At 43.1% G+C, this 27,038-nt stretch overlaps 1 protein-coding gene across 2 annotated transcripts; it reads left to right on the plus strand.

Moving 5' to 3' along the window:
* Nucleotides 1–16,866: 16,866 nt before the first annotated feature.
* Nucleotides 16,867–22,043, plus strand: LOC308386130 (peptidase inhibitor 15-A-like). Of its 2 annotated transcripts, none has more exons than XM_080865452.1 (6): nucleotides 16,867–17,126; nucleotides 17,224–17,550; nucleotides 18,657–18,775; nucleotides 19,684–19,816; nucleotides 19,900–20,015; nucleotides 20,760–22,043. In XM_080865452.1, the coding sequence occupies exons 2-6, from the start codon at nucleotides 17,275–17,277 to the stop codon at nucleotides 20,893–20,895; spliced, it is 780 nt and encodes a 259-aa protein (XP_080721578.1). In that variant the 5' UTR covers nucleotides 16,867–17,126; nucleotides 17,224–17,274; the 3' UTR covers nucleotides 20,896–22,043. The 2 variants fall into 2 exon arrangements, with proteins under 2 accessions (XP_080721578.1, XP_080721577.1); XM_080865451.1 differs by having other exon boundaries at nucleotides 16,869–17,061.
* The last annotated feature ends 4,995 nt before the right edge of the window (nucleotides 22,044–27,038 follow it).

Raw genomic sequence — 27,038 nt, forward strand, 5'->3', positions numbered from 1 at the left:
AACACTCGGAGACTGGACCAGGCGGAGCTGCAGAGGCTAATGGCGGCTGAAGCGGCTCCTCGGGCCCTCCAGCGGAGACAGGCGGCTGAAGCGGCATCCTCGGGCCGCTCCAGCGGAGACAGGCGGCTGAAGCGGCATCCTCGGGCCCTCCAGCGGAGACAGGCGGCTGAAGCGGCATCCTCGGGCCCTCCAGCGGAGACAGGCGGCTGAAGCGGCATCCTCGGGCCCTCCAGCGGAGACAGGCGGCTGAAGCGGCATCCTCGGGCCCTCCAGCGGAGACAGGCGGCTGAGCAAACAACTGAGGCGGAAACTGAGCAGGTGACTGAGCCGATAGGTGAGCTAATGTCTGAGCTATGGAGAGAAGTCTAATATGTATCGACTGTTGTAAAGATGGTAGTAACGGTGCGTGAGGTGGTGGATTAGCATATGGTTGGGCTAGGTTGTCTGAGCCTACGGATCCTACAGAAAACTGCTGGACGGGCTCACCTGAGCCTCCAGCGAGGTCAGAAACATGTGCAGGTACCTGCCGGACACCAGCCACTCCCACCCGAGGAGAAGGTACGGGTGCAGGAGCTAACTGGATCCCGGTCATCCTCACCCTGGGAGCCGGGGCAGGCACAGTCAACGGCTGGGCAGCTGCTGTCTCCACCCGAGGAGCTGGTACAGGTGCAGCGACAGGCAGAGGCTCAGCCAGCCTAGACACCTGAGCAGGGACCAGCTGGACCTCAGCCTCCCTCACCTGAAGCACTGAAACAGGTGCAGGGGAATGCTGGGCCCGAGCTGCCCTGGGAGCAGGAACACAATGGTGCGAAGGAGCAGGCTCAGCAAATACAGACTCCTCTACAATGTTTTTGAACTTCCTACCACCACCACGTCTAACAGTCTTAATAGTCTCAGTCTTAGCAGTGTTCAAATGATTGTTCTTTTCCAGCTCAGAGGAACGAAAGCGATCATAACTCACCTCTGGGAGTTGCTCCGCAGAAAAAGAGTGGTGACGGTGTGAGCGTCGCCTCCTCCGGGAAGCGGGGGGTGGTAAACTGGGCTGTAAATCCTCCAACGGACCGGGCTGCGAAGAGGAATCAGAGAGTTTATGAAGCTCAGAACGCTGCAGTCCCAAAAACAGAGCAAAGGACTGCAGTGGAGTGAGTCTAACGTCCGGCGTCACGTAATCTTTCTTCCTCCGCCGCTTAACCCTCTTGTCGGACTGGTAATCCAGGGGTGAAGGCGGAGGTGTGGCGACTGGAGAGAAGGAGCACGTGCTCAACCTGATCGCCCGAGGCATAGATACTGGCTCGGCCGTAGCCATGGCAGTTTGGAGGCTGCGGGGCCCTCCCAAAGCCAAACGTGACCCATAGAAGGGTGACTGGAGCTCCTGGGCATGCTCAGCTTCCTCCCTCACAATCTCCTTGAGGAAGACAGAAACTGCGGGTCGCTGATACCACACGGAGTCTGCTGGGTCCATGTTCTGGTCGCGATCTTCTGTTAGGTGAGGCTGTGTGCAGGCAGGAATAGGACCCAAGGTGCAGACTCCGGAGACAGAACTTAAACCAAAACAGCTTTAATGCTGAACGCAAACATCATATAACTAGGAAAAACTCAAAATAAACTTACACCGGCGGATGAGCAAAACACACAGCAACGTAAACAGTAGATCGCCACACAGAGAAACACTGGGCTTAAATACACAGAGGGAGCAATCAGGGAATGAGTAACAGGAGGGAAACACAGCTGGGACAAATCAGAACTGACGAGACCAAAGAAGCGTAACCTGAACACACTGAGATAAGACACAGACCTTCAAAGTAAAACAGGAAACGCATAACACAGACTCACATGCAGGCACTACAGAGGGAACAGGGCAGACACAAACACTGACTGAACACGGGGATATAGGAACTTAAGATACACATAGACGCGAACTAGACAAGGGGATGCAGGTGATAGGGGAGACAGAGCAACTAAAGAAGACAGAGACCTAAGCCATAAGACAGAACTCAAAGAAACCAAAAACTAGACAGTATAAATAATATCATAAACTCAAAAACCCTGGGTCGACGACCCAGGCATCCTAACAGTACCCCCCCCCCCCCCCCTTAAGGGCTGGCTTCCAGACAGCCCAAACCAAAACATCAAAATCAACAAAACAAAAACAACCCAACCAGGGTGGGCGGCGGGGGAAACAGGATGGAGGGCTCGAAACAAAACAAGGAGCCAGAAACAACAAAACAAAAAAAAGTGCAAACACTGGAGCCCGGAAAGCAACAGAACAAAACATAGTCCAAAACAACAGCACCAAGGCCCAGGCAAAGTCAAAAAAAAAAAAAAAAAAAAAAAAAAAAAGTTCAGGGGGGCCGGCCCGGAGGCTGAGAGCACGATAGTCCAATCCCGGGCAGTTCAGGGGGGCGGCCCGGAGGCTGATGGTCCAAGAGCCCAGAAAACAGTTCAGGAGGCCGGCCGGGCGGGAGGCAGCGACGGCGACCGAGCAGGTCAGGAGGCCGGCCAGGCGGGAGGCACTGGTGGCGGCGTAGTTCAGAGGGCTGTCCATGACGGCAACGACGTCCAGTCATCGGCCGGACAGAACGTGCAGGACGAGCAGGCCGGACAGGACGTGCAGGCCGTGCAGGAACAGACAGATTGGCGACCTCAGGAGCAGACAAAGCTGAACACTCGGAGACTGGACCAGGCGGAGCTGCAGAGGCTAATGGCGGCTGAAGCGGCTCCTCGGGCCCTCCAGCGGAGACAGGCGGCTGAAGCGGCATCCTCGGGCCCTCCAGCGGAGACAGGCGGCTGAAGCGGCATCCTCGGGCCCTCCAGCGGAGACAGGCGGCTGAAGCGGCATCCTCGGGCCCTCCAGCGGAGACAGGCGGCTGAAGCGGCATCCTCGGGCCCTCCAGCGGAGACAGGCGGCTGAAGCGGCATCCTCGGGCCCTCCAGCGGAGACAGGCGGCTGAAGCGGCATCCTCGGGCCCTCCAGCGGAGACAGGCGGCTGAGCAAACAACTGAGGCGGAAACTGAGCAGGTGACTGAGCCGATAGGTGAGCTAATGTCTGAGCTATGGAGAGAAGTCTAATATGTATCGACTGTTGTAAAGATGGTAGTAACGGTGCGTGAGGTGGTGGATTAGCATATGGTTGGGCTAGGTTGTCTGAGCCTACGGATCCTACAGAAAACTGCTGGACGGGCTCACCTGAGCCTCCAGCGAGGTCAGAAACATGTGCAGGTACCTGCCGGACACCAGCCACTCCCACCCGAGGAGAAGGTACGGGTGCAGGAGCTAACTGGATCCCGGTCATCCTCACCCTGGGAGCCGGGGCAGGCACAGTCAACGGCTGGGCAGCTGCTGTCTCCACCCGAGGAGCTGGTACAGGTGCAGCGACAGGCAGAGGCTCAGCCAGCCTAGACACCTGAGCAGGGACCAGCTGGACCTCAGCCTCCCTCACCTGAAGCACTGAAACAGGTGCAGGGGAATGCTGGGCCCGAGCTGCCCTGGGAGCAGGAACACAATGGTGCGAAGGAGCAGGCTCAGCAAATACAGACTCCTCTACAATGTTTTTGAACTTCCTACCACCACCACGTCTAACAGTCTTAATAGTCTCAGTCTTAGCAGTGTTCAAATGATTGTTCTTTTCCAGCTCAGAGGAACGAAAGCGATCATAACTCACCTCTGGGAGTTGCTCCGCAGAAAAAGAGTGGTGACGGTGTGAGCGTCGCCTCCTCCGGGAAGCGGGGGGTGGTAAACTGGGCTGTAAATCCTCCAACGGACCGGGCTGCGAAGAGGAATCAGAGAGTTTATGAAGCTCAGAACGCTGCAGTCCCAAAAACAGAGCAAAGGACTGCAGTGGAGTGAGTCTAACGTCCGGCGTCACGTAATCTTTCTTCCTCCGCCGCTTAACCCTCTTGTCGGACTGGTAATCCAGGGGTGAAGGCGGAGGTGTGGCGACTGGAGAGAAGGAGCACGTGCTCAACCTGATCGCCCGAGGCATAGATACTGGCTCGGCCGTAGCCATGGCAGTTTGGAGGCTGCGGGGCCCTCCCAAAGCCAAACGTGACCCATAGAAGGGTGACTGGAGCTCCTGGGCATGCTCAGCTTCCTCCCTCACAATCTCCTTGAGGAAGACAGAAACTGCGGGTCGCTGATACCACACGGAGTCTGCTGGGTCCATGTTCTGGTCGCGATCTTCTGTTAGGTGAGGCTGTGTGCAGGCAGGAATAGGACCCAAGGTGCAGACTCCGGAGACAGAACTTAAACCAAAACAGCTTTAATGCTGAACGCAAACATCATATAACTAGGAAAAACTCAAAATAAACTTACACCGGCGGATGAGCAAAACACACAGCAACGTAAACAGTAGATCGCCACACAGAGAAACACTGGGCTTAAATACACAGAGGGAGCAATCAGGGAATGAGTAACAGGAGGGAAACACAGCTGGGACAAATCAGAACTGACGAGACCAAAGAAGCGTAACCTGAACACACTGAGATAAGACACAGACCTTCAAAGTAAAACAGGAAACGCATAACACAGACTCACATGCAGGCACTACAGAGGGAACAGGGCAGACACAAACACTGACTGAACACGGGGATATAGGAACTTAAGATACACATAGACGCGAACTAGACAAGGGGATGCAGGTGATAGGGGAGACAGAGCAACTAAAGAAGACAGAGACCTAAGCCATAAGACAGAACTCAAAGAAACCAAAAACTAGACAGTATAAATAATATCATAAACTCAAAAACCCTGGGTCGACGACCCAGGCATCCTAACAGATTTTCATAATGTATGTGAAGGACATCGAAGAAAAAAAAGAAAAGAAAAGAACAAGCCTTAAAAGTCAGCTTTAAAATGACAGCTGATATTTTTTTCTCGAAAGTTGCCTGAGCTCTTAAAAAAATCTCACTTTCTAAACTTACAATAAAAATAGTGGTTGATAAAGAGACAAACTATATAATAAGTTATTCATTTGTGTGCATGTGTCTATCTGTGTTTTTGTGTGTTAGGGTGGGGCAGCGATGGACATTTCAGACTCCCTGATGAGCTGCAAGGACGGTTGTGGATAGTCTGGCCTGGAGGAAGGGAAATCACCATTTCACATCTGTCAGTGAAATCAACATTACTTTCCCTCCCCGTTTTTTGTCATTTTTGGACAAATATCAACTGAAAAAGGACAGACATGGTTTGATTTAGTGCATTGAAAAATGAGTATGGCTTTGAATTCCATGCCTTTTCATATTTCATTGGAACCTGCCACTGTGAATTTTCTTTCATTGAACCGACAGCTGTAGGTTTTTCAATACATTCACACAGCTGCTCCAAGAGCTGTAAATTCTTTGGTTTCTTTTGCCAACAATTCCAGAAACCAAAGTATCTGCAGTTTAGGTTTGCTTTATTTTCATTTCTCTTATGGCCTACACTGCAGTCTTATATCCTGAGGTGCTGCTCATCTGCTTAAAAGCAGTAAAAACAGATATTAAGACAAGTTCTTGCATTAATTGCAACCATGTGCAGCTGGTGGGAGCTGTAGCTGCACGTGGAGCAGCCGTGTGTCTTGATGAGTCTCTATAGCAGTTTGATATTCAACAGGAAACAGGGACAGGAAATGTGCACTGGCTTTGCAACGCTGGGATACATTGGACTCACTGCTGAACAAGCTAGAACAGAAATCCAGCAGCTGGTTGGATTTGTTTTGGCCCAGGGCTGACCAACTCAGGGCCTACCAAGACCTAGACAAATGTCCTCATTGATAACAAATAGTTTCTGCCACAGTTCTAAAAGTTCTATCAGCCCAAATTTATATACAGTCATGCAAAAAACGAAAAATTCAGTCATGGTAAAAACTAAGTATACGGTCAATGCTTCCATAAGATGGTAAGTAGCAACCAGGTGCTGCTAATCAAATGTACCTCATTAGCTGATGAAGTGAGTACCTGGAGAGGTTTTGACTGTTTTCTGGTCTGGAGCATTTAGGTGTGTGTTAACGCAATGCTATAGTCCTCGTAGGATTGGACGTTCCAGCAAATTCACCCTGCAGCCGGGCCATGCAATGCTCAGAGAAACTGGGAAAAAAAGTATGTTAATGTTAAAGTTCATGATAGTACAGCAGGAAAAAGACTGAACAAGTTTGATTTGTTTGGAAGGGTTGCCAGGAGAAAGCCTCTTCACTCATCTCAACAAAGGACATTGCAGCATGGTTTATGTTTGCAAAGTTCAATTTCAAAGTGATGATGTCTGGCCATAATACACAGTGCCGTCTTTGGTGAGAACCAAATGCTGCATATCAGCACAAACACCTCATACCAACTGTCAAACATAGTGGTGAGGGGTGATGGTTTGAGCTTGTTTTATACCCACAAGATGGCCACCTTGCAGTTGACTATGAACTCCTTTAGTGTTTTAGAGTCAAATGTGAGGTCAGAGTGACTGAAAAAGAAAATAAGAATCAGTGTGTTGCAATGACTGAGTCAAAGTTCAGATCTGAACCTACTGAAATGCTGTGGTCCTTAAGAGAACTGTGCAAATGAATGGCCACAAATCTCAGTAAGCTAAAGCAATGTTCTGAAGAACAGTGGGCCAAATTTCCTCCATAAGTCTGTGAGAGACTGATAAAGTCAAAACATATAAATTAGTTACTAGTTACAACAAGCTTCTGAATGATCGGTGTCTAGTTTCGTATAAAAGTGAACACTTTCGCATGACTTTATGAGTGTGTGAAAGCTTTAGTTTTTCTAACTTTTATGAATAACACCATACAGATTGAATGACAATCACAACAGTGATAACATAAAAGGCTTAAACTGCTGCCAATCGCATCAAAACATTACGCACAAGTGAACACGTTCCTCAGATCAGGCGCAGGGCTACGTAAAGGGAGCGGTCTTCAATTACACAGTCATGAAAAATAACAGTGACCTTTGGATTGTCCCCGAAGTAACCTGGCTTAGTTTTCATCTTTTCTGATATGCTGAACTTTGAATGTGCACCATTGCTGTGGAGAAACATGAGAAGATCTGCCGCCAGTACAATGGAAAGTCATCACAGGAAGTGAAGTAGTAATTTGTTGTTTTTTAGAATCTGACTGATCAAATCCATTGGCAGACGTTAGAGTGTATGTCAGTAGTATTGTCAATCTTCTGATCGTGTTTACATGTGTATGCATAGGAAGACTCGGAATTGGCCCAATGGTTTGAGCCAGTTGAGCTCTAATGTGTGAAACTATTTGGCACATGGGATTATCATGAGAAGCAGCGCCAGAAGAAGAAAGAAAATGGGAATGCTACCAAGATGTGCATGAAAGTCAAAACACTTGCTGATGCAATACAGGTTAAAACCACCACCACAATCCACAACAGTCAGATTTACACTCTTATTTTTACACTGCATTGGCTGGAGGTTTATGGAAACAAAGACAAAGTTTACTATGTGAAGCAAGTCAAAAGAGTAGAATTACAAAAACATCCCTTGCATGATGTCAAGTTTTGAATTAAAGTTTGACAGAACTCATTAATATTGGAATTTTTTCACCTGGGCTCAAGAAGATTTTCGTCATATTCTACTAACGGGATAAGTGGAAAGACGTAAGGAACATGTCTACAAAAACATGGGGATTTTTATTTATGAGGAAGGGAAAAATGACACTATGAACTCTTAGCTCTCGCCTGTAGAACAACATGTTTTCAAAGACTGTTCAGAAACCCCTTGGCAACCTTTGGTCTCTAAGGGAAGCTTTGTATTCCTGATTGGTTGGCAAAGTTGCAAAGAGGGTACTGCACCAAAACCCCATTTTGTTTGTTTTGGTTGTTAGTAGATTGCTGTAGTTGCTCAAAGTTTGCATAGATGATGCCACTCACTTGAAAAAGTACGACGCAAACTGGCAACTGAGAATGTTTGACTTCAAAGTAAAACTTGTGATGTGTTGCTGGATAGGCGAAACTTTTCCTTTGAAGGTGAACACTCTCTGCATCCAGTTTGTGTTGTACTTTTTCCAGTTTTTCCACATTTTTCATTATCAACCTGTGATTATCAGTTGGGCTACCTTTATGACTAATTTCATAGCTAAAACCAGCATTCTCCATCAACCACTTACCAACTGATTGGGCAACATACATTTTCCCTTGTGAATGGCTGTTGTTGGGGAGGTCACCAATCAATCTCTAGGCCTGTGCGACTGGGGTCTTAATGGACTTGGCATCTATCATTGACAATTTCTGTAACTTTACAAAAACCAGCAGTTCAACATAAGGTAAAGTACAATCCTTTCCCATGTAGGAGGTGGTAAAAAAATTGTTGCTCACACTGTAACTTTATTTTTGACTTTCTATAGATCCACTCAAAGCTTTGTGATGTAATTATGAATTATGAAGAATGGAAATGAGTTGATCTGTGGCAATAAACACTGTTTGATTGACCAGTAGGTGGGAAATAGTAGAACTGCTTTTCCATGAGTTTCATATTTTCCAAAAACATATCACAGTTACCACAGAATAATTGAAGCAATGTTTCTCTATCATGGTGGTGACCACAACTGCTCAGTATTTGCTTCATAAAACTTGCCTCATTTGCACTGACCTGAAGAACCAAACCGTAAATTCTTACATGGGATGCCACCTGCCATAGAGCGTTTAAACCTTATAAAATGAGTGCTGAAATACATCAGAGGCTGCCTTAATTACATACAAAGAGTTTTGGAGAAATGACTAAGAGTGGGCATCCAGCATTAAACCTTGACTCTTCCTCTAAATGGACATTTTCCAACATATTCCCATCACTGACCCCTAAAAACAACTGGGTTCTGGCTACGTTTTTGGGAAATACTCAGTAAAGTATGAGACACTGTAACCGGTCCAAACTGTGCTTTGGAGAACTTTGAAAAACCTAGAAACAACATAAAGTCTACTGCAAGGATGACGGAGATATGGGGCCAAAAGAGGGGACTCCCAGAAATCCACAGAGACTTTGCTCGATCTTTACTGAAAATCCATCACTTTCATGGAACACAGAGCACAGGAAAGCTCAAGCTTTACAGATAAGCTGGAGCCAATACAAGCACTGATGTCATCATAAATACGGCCTTGGCAAGACCTTGCTAATGATGGATTGATGATTATTCATTCAACGTCACTGGCCCAAGCTTAAGTGAGATAAAACCCCAAGAAGCCTGTCTGATACTGAATTCTTACGTTTCTTTTATGATATCTTTTTACGCACAAATGTGAGAAGCTGAGAGGCTGAATTCCAGGATTTGAGTTCTTTTAGTACACAACCTCCTGAACTCTCCTCGGACTCTGTGGCTTGAAAAGAAAAAAATCAGCACTTCAGCATTAAACAAGCTTACAGTTTAGTAGCATCTTGATGATTCTGTTGGGTTAAATATCTAATACAAAGCTTACATAACAACTAAGATCGGAGCAATCAAGAGTGTAACAATGGTATCACTGGTGTTATTGTACTTTGTTGCACGAGTTTGCTGGCAGGTAGCTAGTTGAACGGCCTCTAATAGGATCAAGGAAGAAAATCTGACATAAAAAATAATCCCACATAACAATTTGCATATTCTTTAATGATGAATGGTACAGTTCACCAGATGTCACCGCTGCACTCTGAACAGGAATTCTCCAAGCTGCAGGCCCGTGCTTCCCAGCCACATAAAAGCTCTTTCCAGGTGCCAAATAAGCAAGGATCAAGTCTTTAACCACCCACGTAGGTTCTGATACTCAAGCCTTTTCAGCAGTTTTTTTTTTTGAGAAAAAGCATTTCTTTAGGACTGTTAGATGATTACAAATCCTAAGCAACATTATAACTGTATGAACTGCAGCACATAATTTCAGTAAGGCGTGCAGGTGGTAGGTATCTGTTCTTGCTTTTCATCTCTATAAAAGCTACTGTACGATATGTAGGTTCATCAGAATAAATTTTATTCCCATTACTTTGAGACAACAGATTTTACTAGATTTAACAGGTTAGTGGCTGAACTTTATTAAAGGGGCGATTTTAAAAGCTATAAAAGCTATAGCAGCAGGAAACAGTTTGGCTCTTATACTTCTTATAGTGCTACAACTTAATCTTTATGCTGGATTCAGCTCACGGTAAAACATGGTGCCAGTAGCCATGTCGTGGATACTTTCTAATTACCTATTGAGTTTTCTCCCCTGACCTCATACATACTGTCTGCTGTAAGAGATTTGAGCCAACCACTCACTGGAAATGTGTATTCCTTGACCGGTTGCCATTGGTGCTAGGAGAAAGAAACTGCTTCACCAAAAACCTCCTACAGATTGCTTTGGTTTATAGCTAATGATAGCAGTTGCCTGTAGTTTTTATGCGTTTCTGCAAACACTTGCTAACTCCTAGCCAAGTGGTAGTTCAACTCAAAAAAACTTCACTAGGAAGCTTCACCTTCAAAGTAAAAGTTGTGCCTCAAAGCTACAGCCAACACTTTTGAAAGCGTTTTACTTTAAAGGCAAACTGTTTCCTGTTTTGTTGAACATGTCAGTTTCACTGTGTGGAGAAGCAGGACAGTGTTAATAGACAACTCCGTCACTTCCATTCAAACTGTGACTGCACCACTATGCTAGTGACCAAAGCAATCACAAGTGTCAGGGTCGGACGGTGCCCCGACCGGTCAACCTGCCTGAGTCCACTCTATCCTCAACCGTGACAACAAGGGGGTTTTGCAAACCTTTGGAGAATACTAATTTTTCCCTGGTTACAAGTGGTTGCCAGGGAATCACTGACTGGTCTGTAGGTCTGCGTAACTGGGGCTTTCGCGTCATTTTCCAGTAACTGCCATCAACATCCAGCAACCACTCACAGCTGGACAGGGAATACTAATTTTTTCCTTGGGACAGCTGGTTGCCAGATGGTCACTGACCAGTGTCTAGGCCTGTGTGACCATGGAGGCCTTATTTACTTGATCCAACATTGTCACTGTGATTGTTACGAAATAGTGGACAAGTTCACATGATTAGTTGTCACATGTCTGCAAAACCTCAACACATCATAAAATACAGACAACACTGCTAGCATTTATCTCATCTAATTTAGCAAGAAACTAAATTAACAAATACCTGAACAACTTCTGAAAATATTAAAAAATAAAAGGCAGACTTTGTTGGAAAAAAAAAATCACGGATGCCAACACAACGCTGAAATACTCTTGTCAAAAAATATTCACAAAATTTACCATTAGGCGATGTCTCGAAGAAGAAATATTGGTCGTTTTGATTTTTGCCAGGTCACGGCTGAGTTCAAAGTGATAGTTTTTTGTGGCTGCTGTCAAGATACATCATAAAAAATCTCAGCTCTAAATTTAGCTCTTGCTGGAGTTTTTCATGTTTGCCTGTCTCGCTCTCAGCTGACATCTGAACCTCGTGAGAAATCTGTCTGTGACCACAGCCATGTCTCTGTCCAGTTTGACAAGGCCCAGGCATCAAAAATGGCTGTAGATGTCTAATAGATGGGTGAGAATATCTGGGGGCAAAGGAATGTAACATGTCAAAAATAGATACACAAGCTGAGTGGCTTATTCCTGAAGAATCCCCTCCGCTCGAGCAATCGCCAGGTTTTTCCCACACTCTAAACAGTGTTACGGGAAAAAGGGTGTTTAATTGTGTATGCTCTGCTGACATAATGTTTGCTAAGTTTGTCTCTAGTACTTTATAGGCCATTGACCAAAGTCGTTGGTACAGCAACTTGCTAGCTTGTGTATTGTCTCTCATGCCTCTCAGGTTTATTACCTATTTTACGTGGGATCACACTGGTCTTTAAATGCTGCTGATCTTAACCTCAGGTGCTCTCTGCGTTACTTGACGTATAGTCTTTAACTTACCTGGATGGCCTTTATAGTCTGTTTCCCTTCTGGGATAGGACAAAATCACTTTAGATTTCATTGAGAAGTCAAAGAAAAGGGCTATGACTTTGTTAAATTGGGTTATCTCTCAGAAATAAGTGGTTTCAGTACCAAATAGCACTGCAACAATCCTCTTGTGGGTTAGACACCATAAAAAGTTACTTTATCAGTGATATTATAACACCACGATGTATACACAGTCTAAACAAAGCAGGAATTTAATTTAAAATCAAACTAGAGCTCAGTAAGGGCTCTCTGAATAGAAGACTGAATTATTTATTGACTTAATTACTGTGCTTGTTTCCCTTTGGACAGCAAAGGAGTAATAATCCACCCCTGAACTTCTGATGAGGACACTGGGTTGAAGTTTTCTCACCCTTTGGGATTTTTTTCACTGTAACAACTGCTGTTAAAGGTACCAGACTGTGTGAAACGTACACTATTTGCTATGTAACTGTATATTCCACTGATACAATGTTTAACAGCTGTGTGTGGAAGAAAGCAGCCGAGACAGCTTGGAGTTAGAGGCTGGGCTCTTTACCAATGTAAACTAGTCTTGAAATGTCACTATTTCTTTCTGCCCCATAGCCAACAAAAACCAACTCATGACATCACAACTTCCCCACCCTTGTACTGCCCCAATGGCAAAAAGGTAATGTTTAGCATAAAGTTGTTGGTTTGTTTAAAGTTTCTTTTATAAAACTCAGAGTATAGAGGTTTTAATATGAGTTTGGGATTCAGTCACATGTATTAGTCTACATGGTTGATTGAAACGAATAACTTGACTTTCTGAGGAATTTGATATCGAGGCGAGAGCTTGCAGATTGTTAACTTAGGTTAGCATAATGCCCATAAACTGAAAACATAGACTGTATAAAACTTAGATATAACCAATGTTAGGTCACCTATTGGTTCTGGACTCTAAAATTTAAATCCTCAGTGTTACTGTCTGCTAGGGATGGGTATCGTTTAGGTTTTATCCGATACCAGTACCAAACCGGTACTTTTGAAACGGTGTCGGTGCTTAAACGGTGCTCGAACCGGTGCTTAAAGAATGGAGAACACAAAATTGGTCCAAAAACCTCTCATGTTTAGCTGTTTTCCACTTTTTCTTTGGTCATTTTAGCCTTTTTGGCCAGGGTGAAGGGAATATCTGCCATCAAACAAGAAGACAGCCGCATGTAACTACGACGGTGTTTGCTAGTTAACCTTACATGCATTAATTCGATAACGTGGTTAGCTTACACACAAACAACATTAAGCTACTCACGCAGAGAAGAACGGCTGCTGCTGCCATCATCATCCGTCATCATTTCTGCTACACTGGCAGGGCTAGGGGCCAGGACTCTCCTCTTTAGGTTTTTGGGGGATGTTGCTAACTCCGGGTCCGATAACAGGCAACCCACCCGCAGTAGATGTGCACGGTGTGAGGTCTCGCAGCAAGCTATCAAATACGGTGCATTTCTCGGCTTTTAACAAAATGCTACACGTCGCCAGGTATTTCATCAGATTCGAGGAGTTACCTCCTTTGACAGTATCACAGTATCACCTTAAAGCACTTGTTGCAGGCTGCTGAGTTTGCATCTTTTGCTGTGAAGTACAGCCAGAATGTGACCACTTCGCCTTGGGCATTTTTAATCTGTAGCTCTGCTCTAAAAGAACGTACGTACCTGGGCCCGCTTACTATCCTCGGAAAGGTATGATTGGCTAGAATCTAAAGTGTATGACATCTCAGGGAAAAAAAAGCACTGAAATAAAGCACCGAAATGTGCGCTGCTTTTCGGTCTGGTTACTACCGTTTATGTAAGAACCGGTGCGATACCGGTACCCATCCCTACTCTCTGCTTGTATTCTCAATCCAGAAGTTACCATATTTGAAGAAGGTGCAGACCTAAGTCATCAGCTACCTCCAGCTAGCTAGCTTGGTTAGCGTGCTACATTCACAAACTGCACAGACACATAACTACTAAGTAGTGCTATGAAACAGGCTGAGCAAACAGAAGCACCAATTTATTGGATGTTATTTACCAAACAAAGCCATGATATTAGGCAGATATGCCCATTTAAAAGATTCAAAAGGAGCTAATGTGAGTTTGGCGACTTGGTCTTAGCAGACACAAATACTGCCTGTGCTGGAATTAGTTACTAAAATATAATTACCCATGTAGAGCTTTCATGATGTGAGAAACTATCCAGAGAGGTCAAAACCTTTTTTGTAATATGCTTTAATGCTTTTAATGCTGTAAATTTGATAATTTTAAGATGATAACCTATGAGCTGGGAGAGGACAGCTCAGTTAGTCCCGCTTATGAGACATCGACATTTTTGCTTTTTTTTTCATTAAATAAACAAACATTATATACATTTTGATATTAATCTGAATTTATTGCTTTGTTGATTCTATGCTTATCCAACCCACTTTGTGCTCTATATCAAAAAAAAATGAAAGGTAGTATTAATCTTTGAATCTAACTATGGGAAAGAAAGAAAATATGCATATTTTTCGAGCCATAATTCACATTACATTTAAGAGTTAAGAGCGTAACTCCTTACCCAAATGTAAACTCTCAGGATAGCCCTGTTAAAAAATTATACACATAGGCACTGCTATAAAGCTTTTCAAACTGCTCTGAAAAGTGTTGGTCTTTCAAGTCATTATGCCTCTTTTTCATACGTCCTCCTATTCACATGCTGCCGATCTCTTTCCCATGCATGGTGGATTCTGCCAGCGAAGTAACAATAACCTTGGGTGGAGTGCACAGCTGAGCTGGAGTCTACAGCATCTGCTTTGATTGCTGGAATCATGGACAGAGCAAAGAGGCATCCTCAGGAGATTGTGTTACTTATTGAACTGTCCAAGTCAGAGCGATGTACTCCAGACCATGGGTCAAAAAGTGTCCAACAAGACTAATTTGCTTAAACTTTTATGAACAGAGAGTGCATAGTTGTACGTGAGGCTCTGCACTATTCATGCAAATTCTATTTACTCATTTTCCTCTCTGTACTTGAGTTTTGAAACCTTTTGCCATCTAGAAACGTAATGAAACACTTGTTGAGTCTTTCTATGGTCCGCAGGCTATTCTTTCTTGCTTTCCCTTTTCCTCACTAGTGCACCTCATCCCCTCTGCAGTACTGGCATCAGCTCTAGGATTCAGGAGGCCTCTGGAGAGGGGGAAAAGCATGAGGGAAACTTGGAACAATATGTTGTAGGTAAATAAATGCGCTTTCTAAAAAAGAATGCCTTTTCAAAACATACCCAGGCCCCCTTGAAGAAGCATGTGCCCCAAATAATGCCCCAATTACTCTACTGATAATATGATAATATACTTCAACCTCTTTCGAAGTCACTGGGTTCACTGCGCAAACAAGGACCAGCACTCTCAGACTGAGGGAATATCATCTGGGGCCTTGAGGAGCTGCACATGAAGGAGTTGTGTGTGTATGTGTGTGTGTGTGCTTGTGTGTGTGCTTGTATGGGAAACAGAGCAAGGGGGATAGACTTACTGTAGAAGTACAGTATTCTATTCAATCCCATTGCCAGCTTTTGCACATTGAAACTGAACTTTTGACTCTGTTATTTAGTCCTGGATCAGAGGCACACAGCTGATTAAACAGTGTGAAATTCAGCGAAGCAGGTGTATCTTAAGCTAATCTGATGATATGGATTATAATATGGCAATAAACCCGAGGATAAGATCTCAGCACTGTGTTGATTAGAATCTTTGGCCGGTGGGCTGAGCTGGCTGGAGAGTGGCCTGACTATTGATACCATATGAGAGGATGAGTCAAAATACTGAGCAGATGTGACGGTGCAGAGTCACAACAGGAAAAAAGGAAACCTAATTACATTTTATCTCAAAAGGTACTGAATTGGCTAAATAGAATTATATGTAGACTGATATAATTCCAACACAATGGCTTTAAAATATGTGCATGAAAAATATTTTTGGGGTTAAATGTACTTTTTCGTCTTTGACTAGCTTCTACAGTTCACTCAAAGGTAAGTACAGGTCTCATTGAGTTACTAGAGTCAATCTCACATCTCAAAACCTGTCATAGCCTTTTTAAAAAATCTGACTTATTTCTGAGAAAAAAAAACTGGGTTCACATCTGAGTATTAAACAAAGTGCTGGATCTGTGCTGGGAAGTAATTAAACTAATCTGTCATGATTCACCCTCTTACTCTGACGATTTTCCATCCCAGTGAAACCACAGCGGTGGAGAGCAAGAGCAGAAATGTATGGATGGAGTGAAATGAAGGAGAAAGTCTTTGCCGTGCAACCCGCTCAAATGATATATCCCTTCCACCAACTGCACCACCTGAAAAGGACATCACTTCCAAGAAGATTTTTTTGGGGAAAGCACCAGTTGCCGACTGCATACGAGGGGGAGAGAAAGAGAGTGAGAAGGGGGAGAAAAAGTGTTCCTGCGTCACGTTGCTTTAATTTGTTCACCAGCTGCCAATGAAAATGATGACCTGCAGAAGGTTTTTTTTCTTTCTTTTTCTTTCTCTCTCTTGGCACTGAATATGCACTGGCAAAACACATAGCTGGAGGCACACTCTGAACAAGTGTAATCTTTATAGTATGATGAATACCACAAAGAAGGCTGATAGGACGAGACCCAGCTCTCACACTGATTTCACTGATAAAAGTGCTGCGTTTGTGCTGAATATGTGATCAGTGGCGCATGCGGCAAGTGCAAATCTGTCACCTGAATGTGGAGCTAAAGTGCCAGTTTGGTTATTAAGAACAACTTAACCCTCTAGTCCAGTCCATTTACTCAGTATTAGTAAGAACCTCCTCTCCCTCCAATAAATCTGTAGATTAATCACATTAAAGCACGTGCATGATAAAGACCTGTACCACAGCTTGTTTTTCCTTGTCGTTTTACTTTATTAACGCTTTTAGGAAATTAGGCAAATTCTACAGGGAAAGGATTAAGAGGAAACAAACACAACGCCTCTCGGTGATGTTCTGTTTCAGGTGTCAAGGAGGGGCTCGTCTACCTCCGAGGCAGACTCACTTCCTGCATTCCCCATTACCATATATAAGCCCGAAAAAACGGACTTCTCCTGAAACACTCACAAAGTTTGCAAAGCGCAAAAACTACCCACTTGCAGCCCTCCCTCTCTCCGATCCCTCACAGAGGCTTTAGAGGTGATACCGCCTTGGCAACGCAGGGACAAGGTACCACCGCGCAAGGAAAAGTAAGAGGAATGCGACCGGTGTTGCTGTACTGTATTGTTACAAAGAGGGAGGTTTTAAACTTGATGTAAGCGTACCTGGATTGTAGTGCATCGCATTTTTAAACGACAATCCATTAAGTCTCTCTCTCTCTCTCTCTCTCTCTTTCTTTTTTAATTTTGCAGAGTCCTCCAGGACGTGGGATATTCTCTTCTGCGGTTTGCTAAAGAGCAAACATGAAACCTCAGCTATTTACCTTAGACTTAGTACTCTTGTGCATATCTTGCGGAGCAAGTGCACTGGCAGTGACTATTCCTGTTGTGTCCACGTCCCCGCCAGCCGCCAATATCACCAGCCTCGGCGCAGCGCTCGACTTTGGAACAGACACTGTGACTTTTTCAAAAACCAGGAGGAAGCGGTACATTAGTCAGAACGACATGCTCGCAATTCTTGATTACCACAACAAAGTGAGAGGCAAAGTGTTTCCTCCGGCATCCAATATGGAATACATGGTAGGTGACAGATTTTGATTTAAAAATATATATACATATATTTATTGCACGATTTTACTGCAGCCATGTGTTCCATGAACAGGATATTTCACCTCCAACATGCACCAATGAAATATAAGAGCTATGAAAGTAATGCTAGCTCATTTTAATAGTCGCACTACTTTATTTAGGAAGCGTTTTTAGGGTCTACTTGACATCATCAGCTGTTTAGCAGATCATGCTGCAGCAGACCACCAAGGTAGTCACTTCCAAAAGAAGAGGGTGTCATGTATAATACCAGAAGCCTGCTGTAATGGAAACATCCAGTTGACCTGTTAGATGTTAAAGAGTTTCAAGTCCAAAAACAGACTTGATGCTTGCATTTTGTTCATTTGGACATATGCTGTTTTGGCTGACAAACATAAGCGCTTAGACTGATGTGTTTCGATTTAAAACTGCCATTTCCAGCTCTTACGTTGTGTTATCAGTAAAATATTATTAGTGTTGTCCTTTTCCTCTAAAAAATCAGTTGACTACTTTTTGGGGGCTGCAGTCATGATCCATTCCTAATGGCACCCTTGTGTGCAAGTGTAGAACAAGCTGTTCAGCCTTCATTCATTATAATAAGATAAGATAAGATAACCTTTATTAGTCCCACACGTGGGAAATTTGTTTTGTCACAGCAGGAAGTGGACAGTGCAAAAGTTATGACGCAAAAATTAGAATACAATAAGAATAAATACAGTACACAGCTGTACAGAATAGAATAAAATAATATACTATATACAGTAGAATAAAATAGAATAAAAATATACAATAAGATAAAAATAGAATACGAATGCTATATACAACTGAGTAAAAATACAACAATGCCAGAAATAATAAATGTATTCCTCGAAAGGGTCACTCAGTAAGGGTGACTAGGAAACAAAGTGTCTCCTCTTATGCAACTAATTCGATGGATGATTTTTGTGTTTTGCCATAGTAATGCCTGCAACATTGCTAAGAGCTCAGTGTGCCAACTCTTATCTCATATCGCGCTGCTAAATGAAGATCTTGTGCTGATATTTTCCCCTTGGTTATGTAATGGGTTTTCTTGCTTCCACCTAATCTCTGTGTGTTTTTAGGTGTGGGACGACACACTGGCAAAGACGGCCGAGGACTGGGCTCATGCCTGCCTGTGGGAGCATGGGCCGCCTCACCTCCTCAGGTTCCTGGGTCAAAACCTCTCAGTCAGGACAGGACGGTGAGTGACCTTTGACTCCACCCCCCCTTCCCTGACATCTGCTGACCCTCTCTCAGCAGTCATGGTCGTTGCCTTGTTGCCCCCTTCTTCTTTCCCCTTAAGGTTTTTCCACTGTGACCTGGTGACTGGCTAAGGAATGCTCCTGTAACCCTTCAAATAAACACAAAAACCTTGCTTTCAGCCATGACCCATGAGGACAAAAGCCTGTCCCTTTTACTGGGTCTTGATTTTCCATTTGGAAACAGAGGGCACCTTCATGTGTTCCTACTTTTAGATTTTATTGAGGAGCCACATGGAGTACAGGCTATTTGAACATGTCCTTCTGAACTCATTAATACATCTCTAAAAACAAACAAACAAGGAAACTGATGTTTCTTGTGGAGCCACAAAAATTGGTGAAAACTTTTTTTTTTTTTTTTTTACTTTTTTTTTGCCAGTATCTTAGTGTATAGGATACAAACATATCTAAAACTCAATGTGAAGAAGAAGATTTTTAAAATCATTATACTGACACTTATATATATCACAATATCAAGGTGTTGTGTTTATGTGGCACTGAACCATTGAAAACCATGGAAACCATTGAAAGTCGGTTATTATAGTCATACTGAGGTGAGTGACTAAACTGGAAAACTAAAGGGTTTAAGATATGAGATGTCAGCCGATGGAGGAAACTAAAATATCTTCACACATACCTGGACAAAACTAGATCAGGGCTATAGTAAACAGTTCTTTAATCTTCTTCCAATTTGTCAAACAAAATAACAGATTTTCATAATTTTCCCATCATTTCCCCTGCTGCTGGAATTGCAAATGCTGTGATCTCCCATTTGCTTGAAAAAATTATAATGACACAAGTCACAACTGATAATATGAGTCTTGCTGAAATTTAAGTGTTCTGTTCACAGATATCGATCCATTCTTCAGCTGGTGAAGCCGTGGTATGATGAGGTGAAAGATTACGCCTTCCCCTACCCCCGTGACTGCAACCCTCGGTGCCCACTCAGATGCTACGGACCCATGTGTACCCATTACACACAGGTAGTAGTCGCACACTTACTCAGGCTACAGTAGAAATGCTGCTGGGGGGGCTTCAAGTAACAGCTGCTCTTTTTAATATGCAGATGGTCTGGGCAACATCCAACAAAGTCGGCTGTGCCGTGCACACGTGCCACAACATGAATGTGTGGGGTGCGGTGTGGAAGAGGGCGACATATTTAGTTTGTAACTACTCTCCTAAGTAAGTGTACTTGCTAACCTGACAGTTAACTGTGTGGTTCATGTTACACAATCTCACGTAGTGTAGCTTTCACGCTGAAAGGAAACCTTTTATTTCTAATGAACTTGTTAACCTGATGACGACACGCTAACGACAGGCTTAATCCTGACACAGTTTGCTCTGTTCTGTGCTTAGCTGCGAAATGCCACCCATTATGGTAGGAGCACCAAAGCACCGGAGGGCCACGAACCAAAAGAAAAAGTCTCTAAATATCTCAGAGAATCAAAGAACACCCAGACTTGTGACTGACTTGTGACCCGAGGTTCTTTAATCTCACTAGTTTGAGACATACGTGTGAGAAGAACTGGCTCATGACCCACTTTTAGCTTGCTAACTGGGAATGTGGTCTCAGTGCTCTTGTGCTTTACACAGTCCTGCAGAGGTCACTGTTGTCACGGTCTACAACGAGAAGTTCTGTGCATGATGCCAGCTGGCTCTGGAATATGCAATAGTCACTGAAATCTGAACCTTATGTTTTTTACACATGTAAAAAGCAATTTCACACCCATTTCCATTTAGGGATCGTACTCAATGTTTCAGTCATATACCCAAAGATCTTCTACATCAGGTAGTCTTTCTGCTAATGAAGACCACAGAATGACTGAAAAAATGGCTGAAAATCTATCGCTTAGGCAACTGCTACTTCCTTTCTAGCTCTGTGGTTATTTTTGTGATTCATTCACACTAGATGTTACTGTCTTCCAGGGGTAACTGGATCGGAGAGGCTCCCTACAAAGTAGGCGTACCCTGCTCCGCATGCCCTCCCAGCTACGGGGGCTCGTGCAGCAACAACATGTGCTTCCCCGCTCTCAAGACAAACTACCTGCACTGGTTCAAATAAACAAAGGTTTCCTCTCAACATAAGCTGACAACCTACAGTACCACAGAGACATTATTTTAATCCAGTAAGGATTTGCACAATAGTCGTGGACCACGCTAATTTGTATATATGGGCTTATTTAAAGACAGAAACATGCATTTAAAGGCAGCGTAAAATTTTAGCTTTGATCACTTGTAAATAATCTGTAAATTAATTTGTTTTATACCAAAACTGCAAAGACTATTTTAACTGATGCAATATATTTAAATGTAAAATGGGTCCTTTTAACAGAGCAGACTGTACAGTGCGTGGTTTTTACTATACCAGTTTACAGCTGACAGTGTGGTAATAAAGGACATTACTACTATCACAACTCCTCATAGCTGCTCACTTTGGTGCTACGGGCATCACACCACCATGCTGTGTGCTCTGCCTTCACAGGAATGCTCTGATATAAGGATCAAAGCTTTTGACCTCAGAGGGGAAACCCCCCACACTGACAGTGTCAGCAGCTTATAAGCTCAAGTGTGCTGCAGTTCCAGCTTGTGTCCGGCAGCAAGTTTGTTGACAAAAGTGCAGAATATACATCAGTTAGAGTGGGAAAGCAACTTGTCAAGTTACACAACACCTCAGTGGTTGGACGTTTGTTTAAAGTGCAAAACAATGCATTTTCTCTGTGTACCATTACAGAGACTTCATCCGTTTGGGTGTTTCACAGGTTTCATACAGTGTTCATGTCATTTTGTATTCTAAGAAGCGCATAAAATCATTTGACCCACATATCTGTTATATAGTCATATTTGTTATTGGTATCCTACTGTATATTACCACTATATACAGTCTATTGATGTTGTTTATGTATTTCGTTATAATCACTGATGTAGCCAAGCTTTAGGCACTTGAGTGCACCTTAATTGTTTGTAAATTTCCAAAATACTCAAAAATTATTATTTTTTTGTATATGTAGATAATCATTATACTTTGATTATCTTCAAATATACTGTAAGTTATTCATTTTTATATTAAATATATATATATTTAAGTGATATTAATTTTTGTTTTGTAAAAGGATTGGAGTGCAATGAAATCATTTTTAATCAATCAGAAAAAAAAAGAGTTAAAAAAACAAAAGAAATTAACATTTTCAGCACTGATTGTGAACCTTTTCTCCGTTTGTGTTTTGTACTTGTAATAAAATGTTCTATTTTGATTGTTTGTTTGTTCCGTTGTATGCTTTGGGCAGCTCATGTCGTCCCTCTGGCTAAAAGCAGTATCATTATCCAGCGTCTGCTCTGTGTTGTCTTAAATTGATTATCTTTCTGACTCTTTGATTCTCAATTAAAGAGTGCCCTTGAAAAGCCCCACATCCTGCGTATCAACAGCAAAAACGGGGAGAAAAGAAAACATCTTCAGGCTACAACCGAATCCTAATAAGAGAAGGTTGACTTTGGCCCCGACGGTCTGTGTCTACATAAATGAACAGATAACTGATAGGGTTTCAGGGGACTGTCATGTTTGGGTTTCTCCACTGAAACCATCGACCTTACTGAGGGGGAGAAGCAACGAGCAGCAAGAATGCTGGATGTAGAAAGAGGCGTATCATCGGAGACGTAGCCAAATTGTAAAAATGGGATGGTCTAAACAGTGGATGCAGAAAAATTTGTAAGAGGTAGAAACACAGGGAGAGAAGTCAGGATGTAAAGCCGCTGGTGTGCGCAGCAGCATTGCACTATTAAACACTTTCATGATAACCTTTGCTTAGCGTGACAATTGCAAACCACTTCCTGCACATTTTTGCAGTCAGAAAGAGCAGCCCATTCCCTGGAACTAAACAGCAGAGAGTTTTTGAGGAACACATTAGTATGCATGGGAAAAAATCTTCCCGTCTGTGTAAATGCCAGGTCCTGCGCCAAACAGATGATAGTGAGTGTTTAAAAAGTCACATCATCAGGATGCGGAGCGCGATGCGACGACCAGTTAGACAGTCTGCTGTGGATGTTATCCATCAATGATTGAAGCAGAGCAGAGGTTAAGGACATGGGTTTGGGCTGGGATGAAAGCAGCTTGTGATGGCTCGAGGGCATGAGCAAGAAAACACCTGCAAATGAAGTGTAAATTGGAAAGGGAACAAATATGTCCATAACATTCATGAGTTTGGACTTAATTCAGCTTTTTTCTTCCTTCTTCTTACTAATGAATGAGTGGAAACACTTTGAAAACTTCTACTTGACAGTTAATTTACACTTAAAACCTGATGCTGTTTGTTGGAGTTTGTCATTTATGTCTTTTTTTTTTCCTGTAGTGACGCTTTTTAAGCTTTTTTCAGATTTCTATTTTGACATCGTTGTGCAGACCCAGTACTCTGAAGGACACTGTTATCAGCTTGCTAGTTCCACAAAACAGACTGGCTAGTCTTAACGTGACCCCTCAACTCCTTTTAGCAGTGACACATTTTAGCTGCTTCTGTGGGCAGCTGTTGCTCAAGAGGTTGAGTAGGTCATCTACTAACGGGAAGGTCAGTAGTTCAGTCCCAACTTATCTAGTCTGTACCTTGATGTATCCTTGGGAAAGATACTCAAGTTGGAATTGTCCCCACTTTTGTGTGAGTATGTTATTGTAAGTATAGAAAAAAACGTGAACGAGGCTTGTAGTAGAAAGCATTTTGAGTACTCAAACTGAAAGGTGCTTTATAAATACTGGCCCATTTATTACTCTTCAAATGCCAATTTAAGATCAGAAATTTGGTGCGTGCGCTTGGCTGAGGAGCCAAACATGCAAAGCTATCATCTGTGGGATCTTAAATGAAAGCCTCTAAGTCAGAATGATGTCTAGATGCATTGATACTGTATCGCTGTGGATCTTCGGTTTGTCTCAAATAGCTGGCCTGCCGGTAAAGGACAGCTGTTCGTGACGGGGCTGGAGGACGGCTGAATGATGGTCACCTCTCCCCAATCGAGAATCTGGTGCTAAATAACTTGTAAACAATTTGATTCTGTGTCAGGGTGTTGTGGTAACATCTATTTAACGGCAGCCCTCACTCTAGTAGGGATGGCTGTACCTTGGGTGGTTGAGCAGGTTGCCTACTATCCTAAAGGTTCAGTTCACTGGCTCTTCCAGTCTACAAGTTGCTCTCTGATGATGATGATGATGATGATGATGATGATGATGATGATGATGATGATGATGATGATGATCAGAGAGTATAGAAAGGTATAACGGAGGCATGTTTAGTGCTTTTTAGTGCTTTACCAGGAAAGCCTGCAGGTTTCTGGTAGCCAAACTTTGTCAGTGCACCTGGCCAGTCTAACTGCTGACTCTTTAAATACTTTTTCTTTGGATGGCTTCAGCCTGGTTATTTTAGGTTTTATTTTATACAACACCATACACCTTACATTCAAACAGCCAAAAAGCTGCTGACACTTTAACTAACATGACTGGGGTTTTTTTGTGGTTATTTTTGGTTAATAAATTGGTACATTTTGGTTAAACTACGTTTCTCCCGTGATTTTTTTAGGGCTCATGATCATAACAACCCACACGTGGTCTTTCAGTTGACTTCATTCAGGAAAACAAGCTTCAACTGTTTTTATATTTAGATTCAGATTTTTAACCAGCAAGAATTTTTTTTTTAGTATGATGCTGCTAATCCCTCACCCAGCACGTGGTAGTTAAGCAAGAAGAATAAAATCTTATGAGGACCCACTCAAAGACCCCCCCAAAAAACGAGTTAAACACAATCAGAAAGCTGGAGAAGTAAAACAGATGTTCAGTCCCCAGATGCTGCAGCAATAAATCCACTTCAACTGGCTTACACTGTCGGCCTGTGCCAGCATCTACCGAGGCGATGATGATGCATCTGCGATCTCGTCTGAAGGTGCACCACTTTTCCTAATAACACACGTGAATTACCGACCTGTCGGATAAACTGTAACTGCTGAAACATTTAAGTCTCCCTCAAGTGTGAAGGTGGTGAAATGTTTATTTACAAAGAGGATGGAGACTTCATAAGGACCTTGGCAGGTTGATAGATTATGAACCAGGAGCGGGTGAGTGCGAGGAGTCAGTTTCCAAATGTGCAAAGAGCCATCCAAATCTAATAATGGCGAGAAGTATGAGAAAGACTTTGTCACAGTTTGAGTATAATAACGAAGAAGAGGGATAAATCTTTTGTGTGGATGGTTAGAAGGGTTTTTTTAAATATATATTTGGTGCACAGCTGTAGAAAAAGTCTCCTCCACTTTATCGTCTCTGTACTCTACAACCTCTGTGCCCTCCCTGACTGCACAGAATGGTTGAAAACTTGGCTTCGCTTTGCCTCAGAGGGGATATTGGGAGAGACTTCGTTTTTATTCAGTGTATTTTTCCTTGTTCTTCAGTCCCCCCGAAGCACAACAACTATGTTTAGTTTGTTCCCCTTGCAGCTCAACCATCGGAAATGCACCCTGTGCCCTGTCCAAGCCTCGCTCTGTCTGCAAACCTCCCAAAAATCCTTTACTGGCATAGCAGCAGAGCAGCTTGAGGACATCAAAATGGAGCTGCTATTAGGAAAGAAAAAGCTAAAATAAGGGCTCAGTGAATTTAAAAAACCAGCAGTGTAAATTCTGTTACGCACAAGATCATAAATCACCTTGTAATGCAAGCATAAACAGGTTGGGTGAAACTGGCTTTTAGTGAGCTTAGAGAGAGGAAGAGTGTCTGCATAGAAAATAAATAAGTCAGCAGAGTTTTATTGCCAAATAAAGATCTGTCACCCTCAGGAGCTTAGACGTTAGGCTGCTGTAGGCTGAGATAGACACATCATTATCTTTGAGAACCACACTCACTACAAAGCTAATGCAGCTAATCCAGAAAGTCCTATAGACAAGTGTTTTGGATGATAAGGAAAGTTTTGCATATAAATTATCAGAAATTAAAACTGACATATTACCTTGATGCTTGACTTTGTCCTTCAACTCAATGAAAGGCCCATCATGAAATCGGCTCATTGGGATTCGATTGGTCAGAAGACGGTGATTTTATTGTTCATGTTGGCTTAAACAGGAACAATAAAATAATACAATAGAAACAGCCTCTCTAATTTTGAGCTTTATAAAACCTGCAGACAAGAGTCAAGCTCATGCTCTGTTTGCTCACGTTCATTCTCAGTTCCTCTTTACAAGGTGAAATGAAAAAGTAATGGAACTTGATTTAAATTTGGCTCCCTTCGAGGTCATTTTCTTATGCAGCTCTGCACCACATCCAAGACTTTTCCTGGTAGAAGTTCTCTTTTGCCCACTTGCACTTGTGCATTTGTAGTTTTTAGGAAGAAGGTAGTCAGGCCAGGATGGTGGATGGTGAGCAAAAAAACTCCTTCAGTGCAGACATGGACCATAACTCAGGTACACATGTCAGGACGTTACCCTGGGGAATGAATTCTTTGCAAATGTGAAAACATTTGCAAGCAAATCTTCCAAAGAGCAACCCAGACATAGCAAGGATATGTGGTGGTGCATTGCTTCACAAGGTGTTGACCTTGAAGGAGAGATTGGCTTAAATTAATAAGATGCTTTTCATCAGCTGGATTCCAAAACTTTTTGTGAATGAGTGAGTGAGTAAGTGACTGAGTACTTTTCCAGTGAGCCATCTGCCATCTACCTTCTTCAGGCTGCTGCAACCAAACTGTGCATAAGTCATCATTTGTACTCCACTTCACCATCTACAGAAGAGTTGAGTCTATCGTCTTGCAAATAGATGATAGACTCAGTTTTACAAACTCGTGGAATTTTTGTTTATTCAGCTGCTTCAAAGGTCAAATTTGAACATCCTTATCAATCAAATAATCACCCACAAGTACATATTCACACCTCCGACAGGTCAGGGATGAGCCTGTTGACATACCTGTTTCCCAGAGACTGACATCAGCTACTCGAAGTATGTTTTTGGCTCTCCTCAGACGCTGTCATGTCCATGCTGAAACCCCATTGTGTCCATAAATGTCTTGGGGAGTTAAATGCAGGGTGACTTCTTCTTTTCTGCTGGATGCCCTTACTTCAAACAAGGAGTAAAAAATAAAGCATTTCAGGTACACAAATCATTTGCGGTGTCTCAGGCATCTATTTTTGTCTATATTCAAGACAAAGCTGTCATAATATGGGTGGGAAACATTTCATTTCACAGAAGGTTTT

This window comes from Rhamphochromis sp. 'chilingali' (assembly GCF_963969265.1).
Source record: "Rhamphochromis sp. 'chilingali' genome assembly, chromosome: 18".
In the NCBI taxonomy this organism is placed as follows: Eukaryota; Metazoa; Chordata; class Actinopteri; order Cichliformes; family Cichlidae; genus Rhamphochromis; species Rhamphochromis sp. 'chilingali'.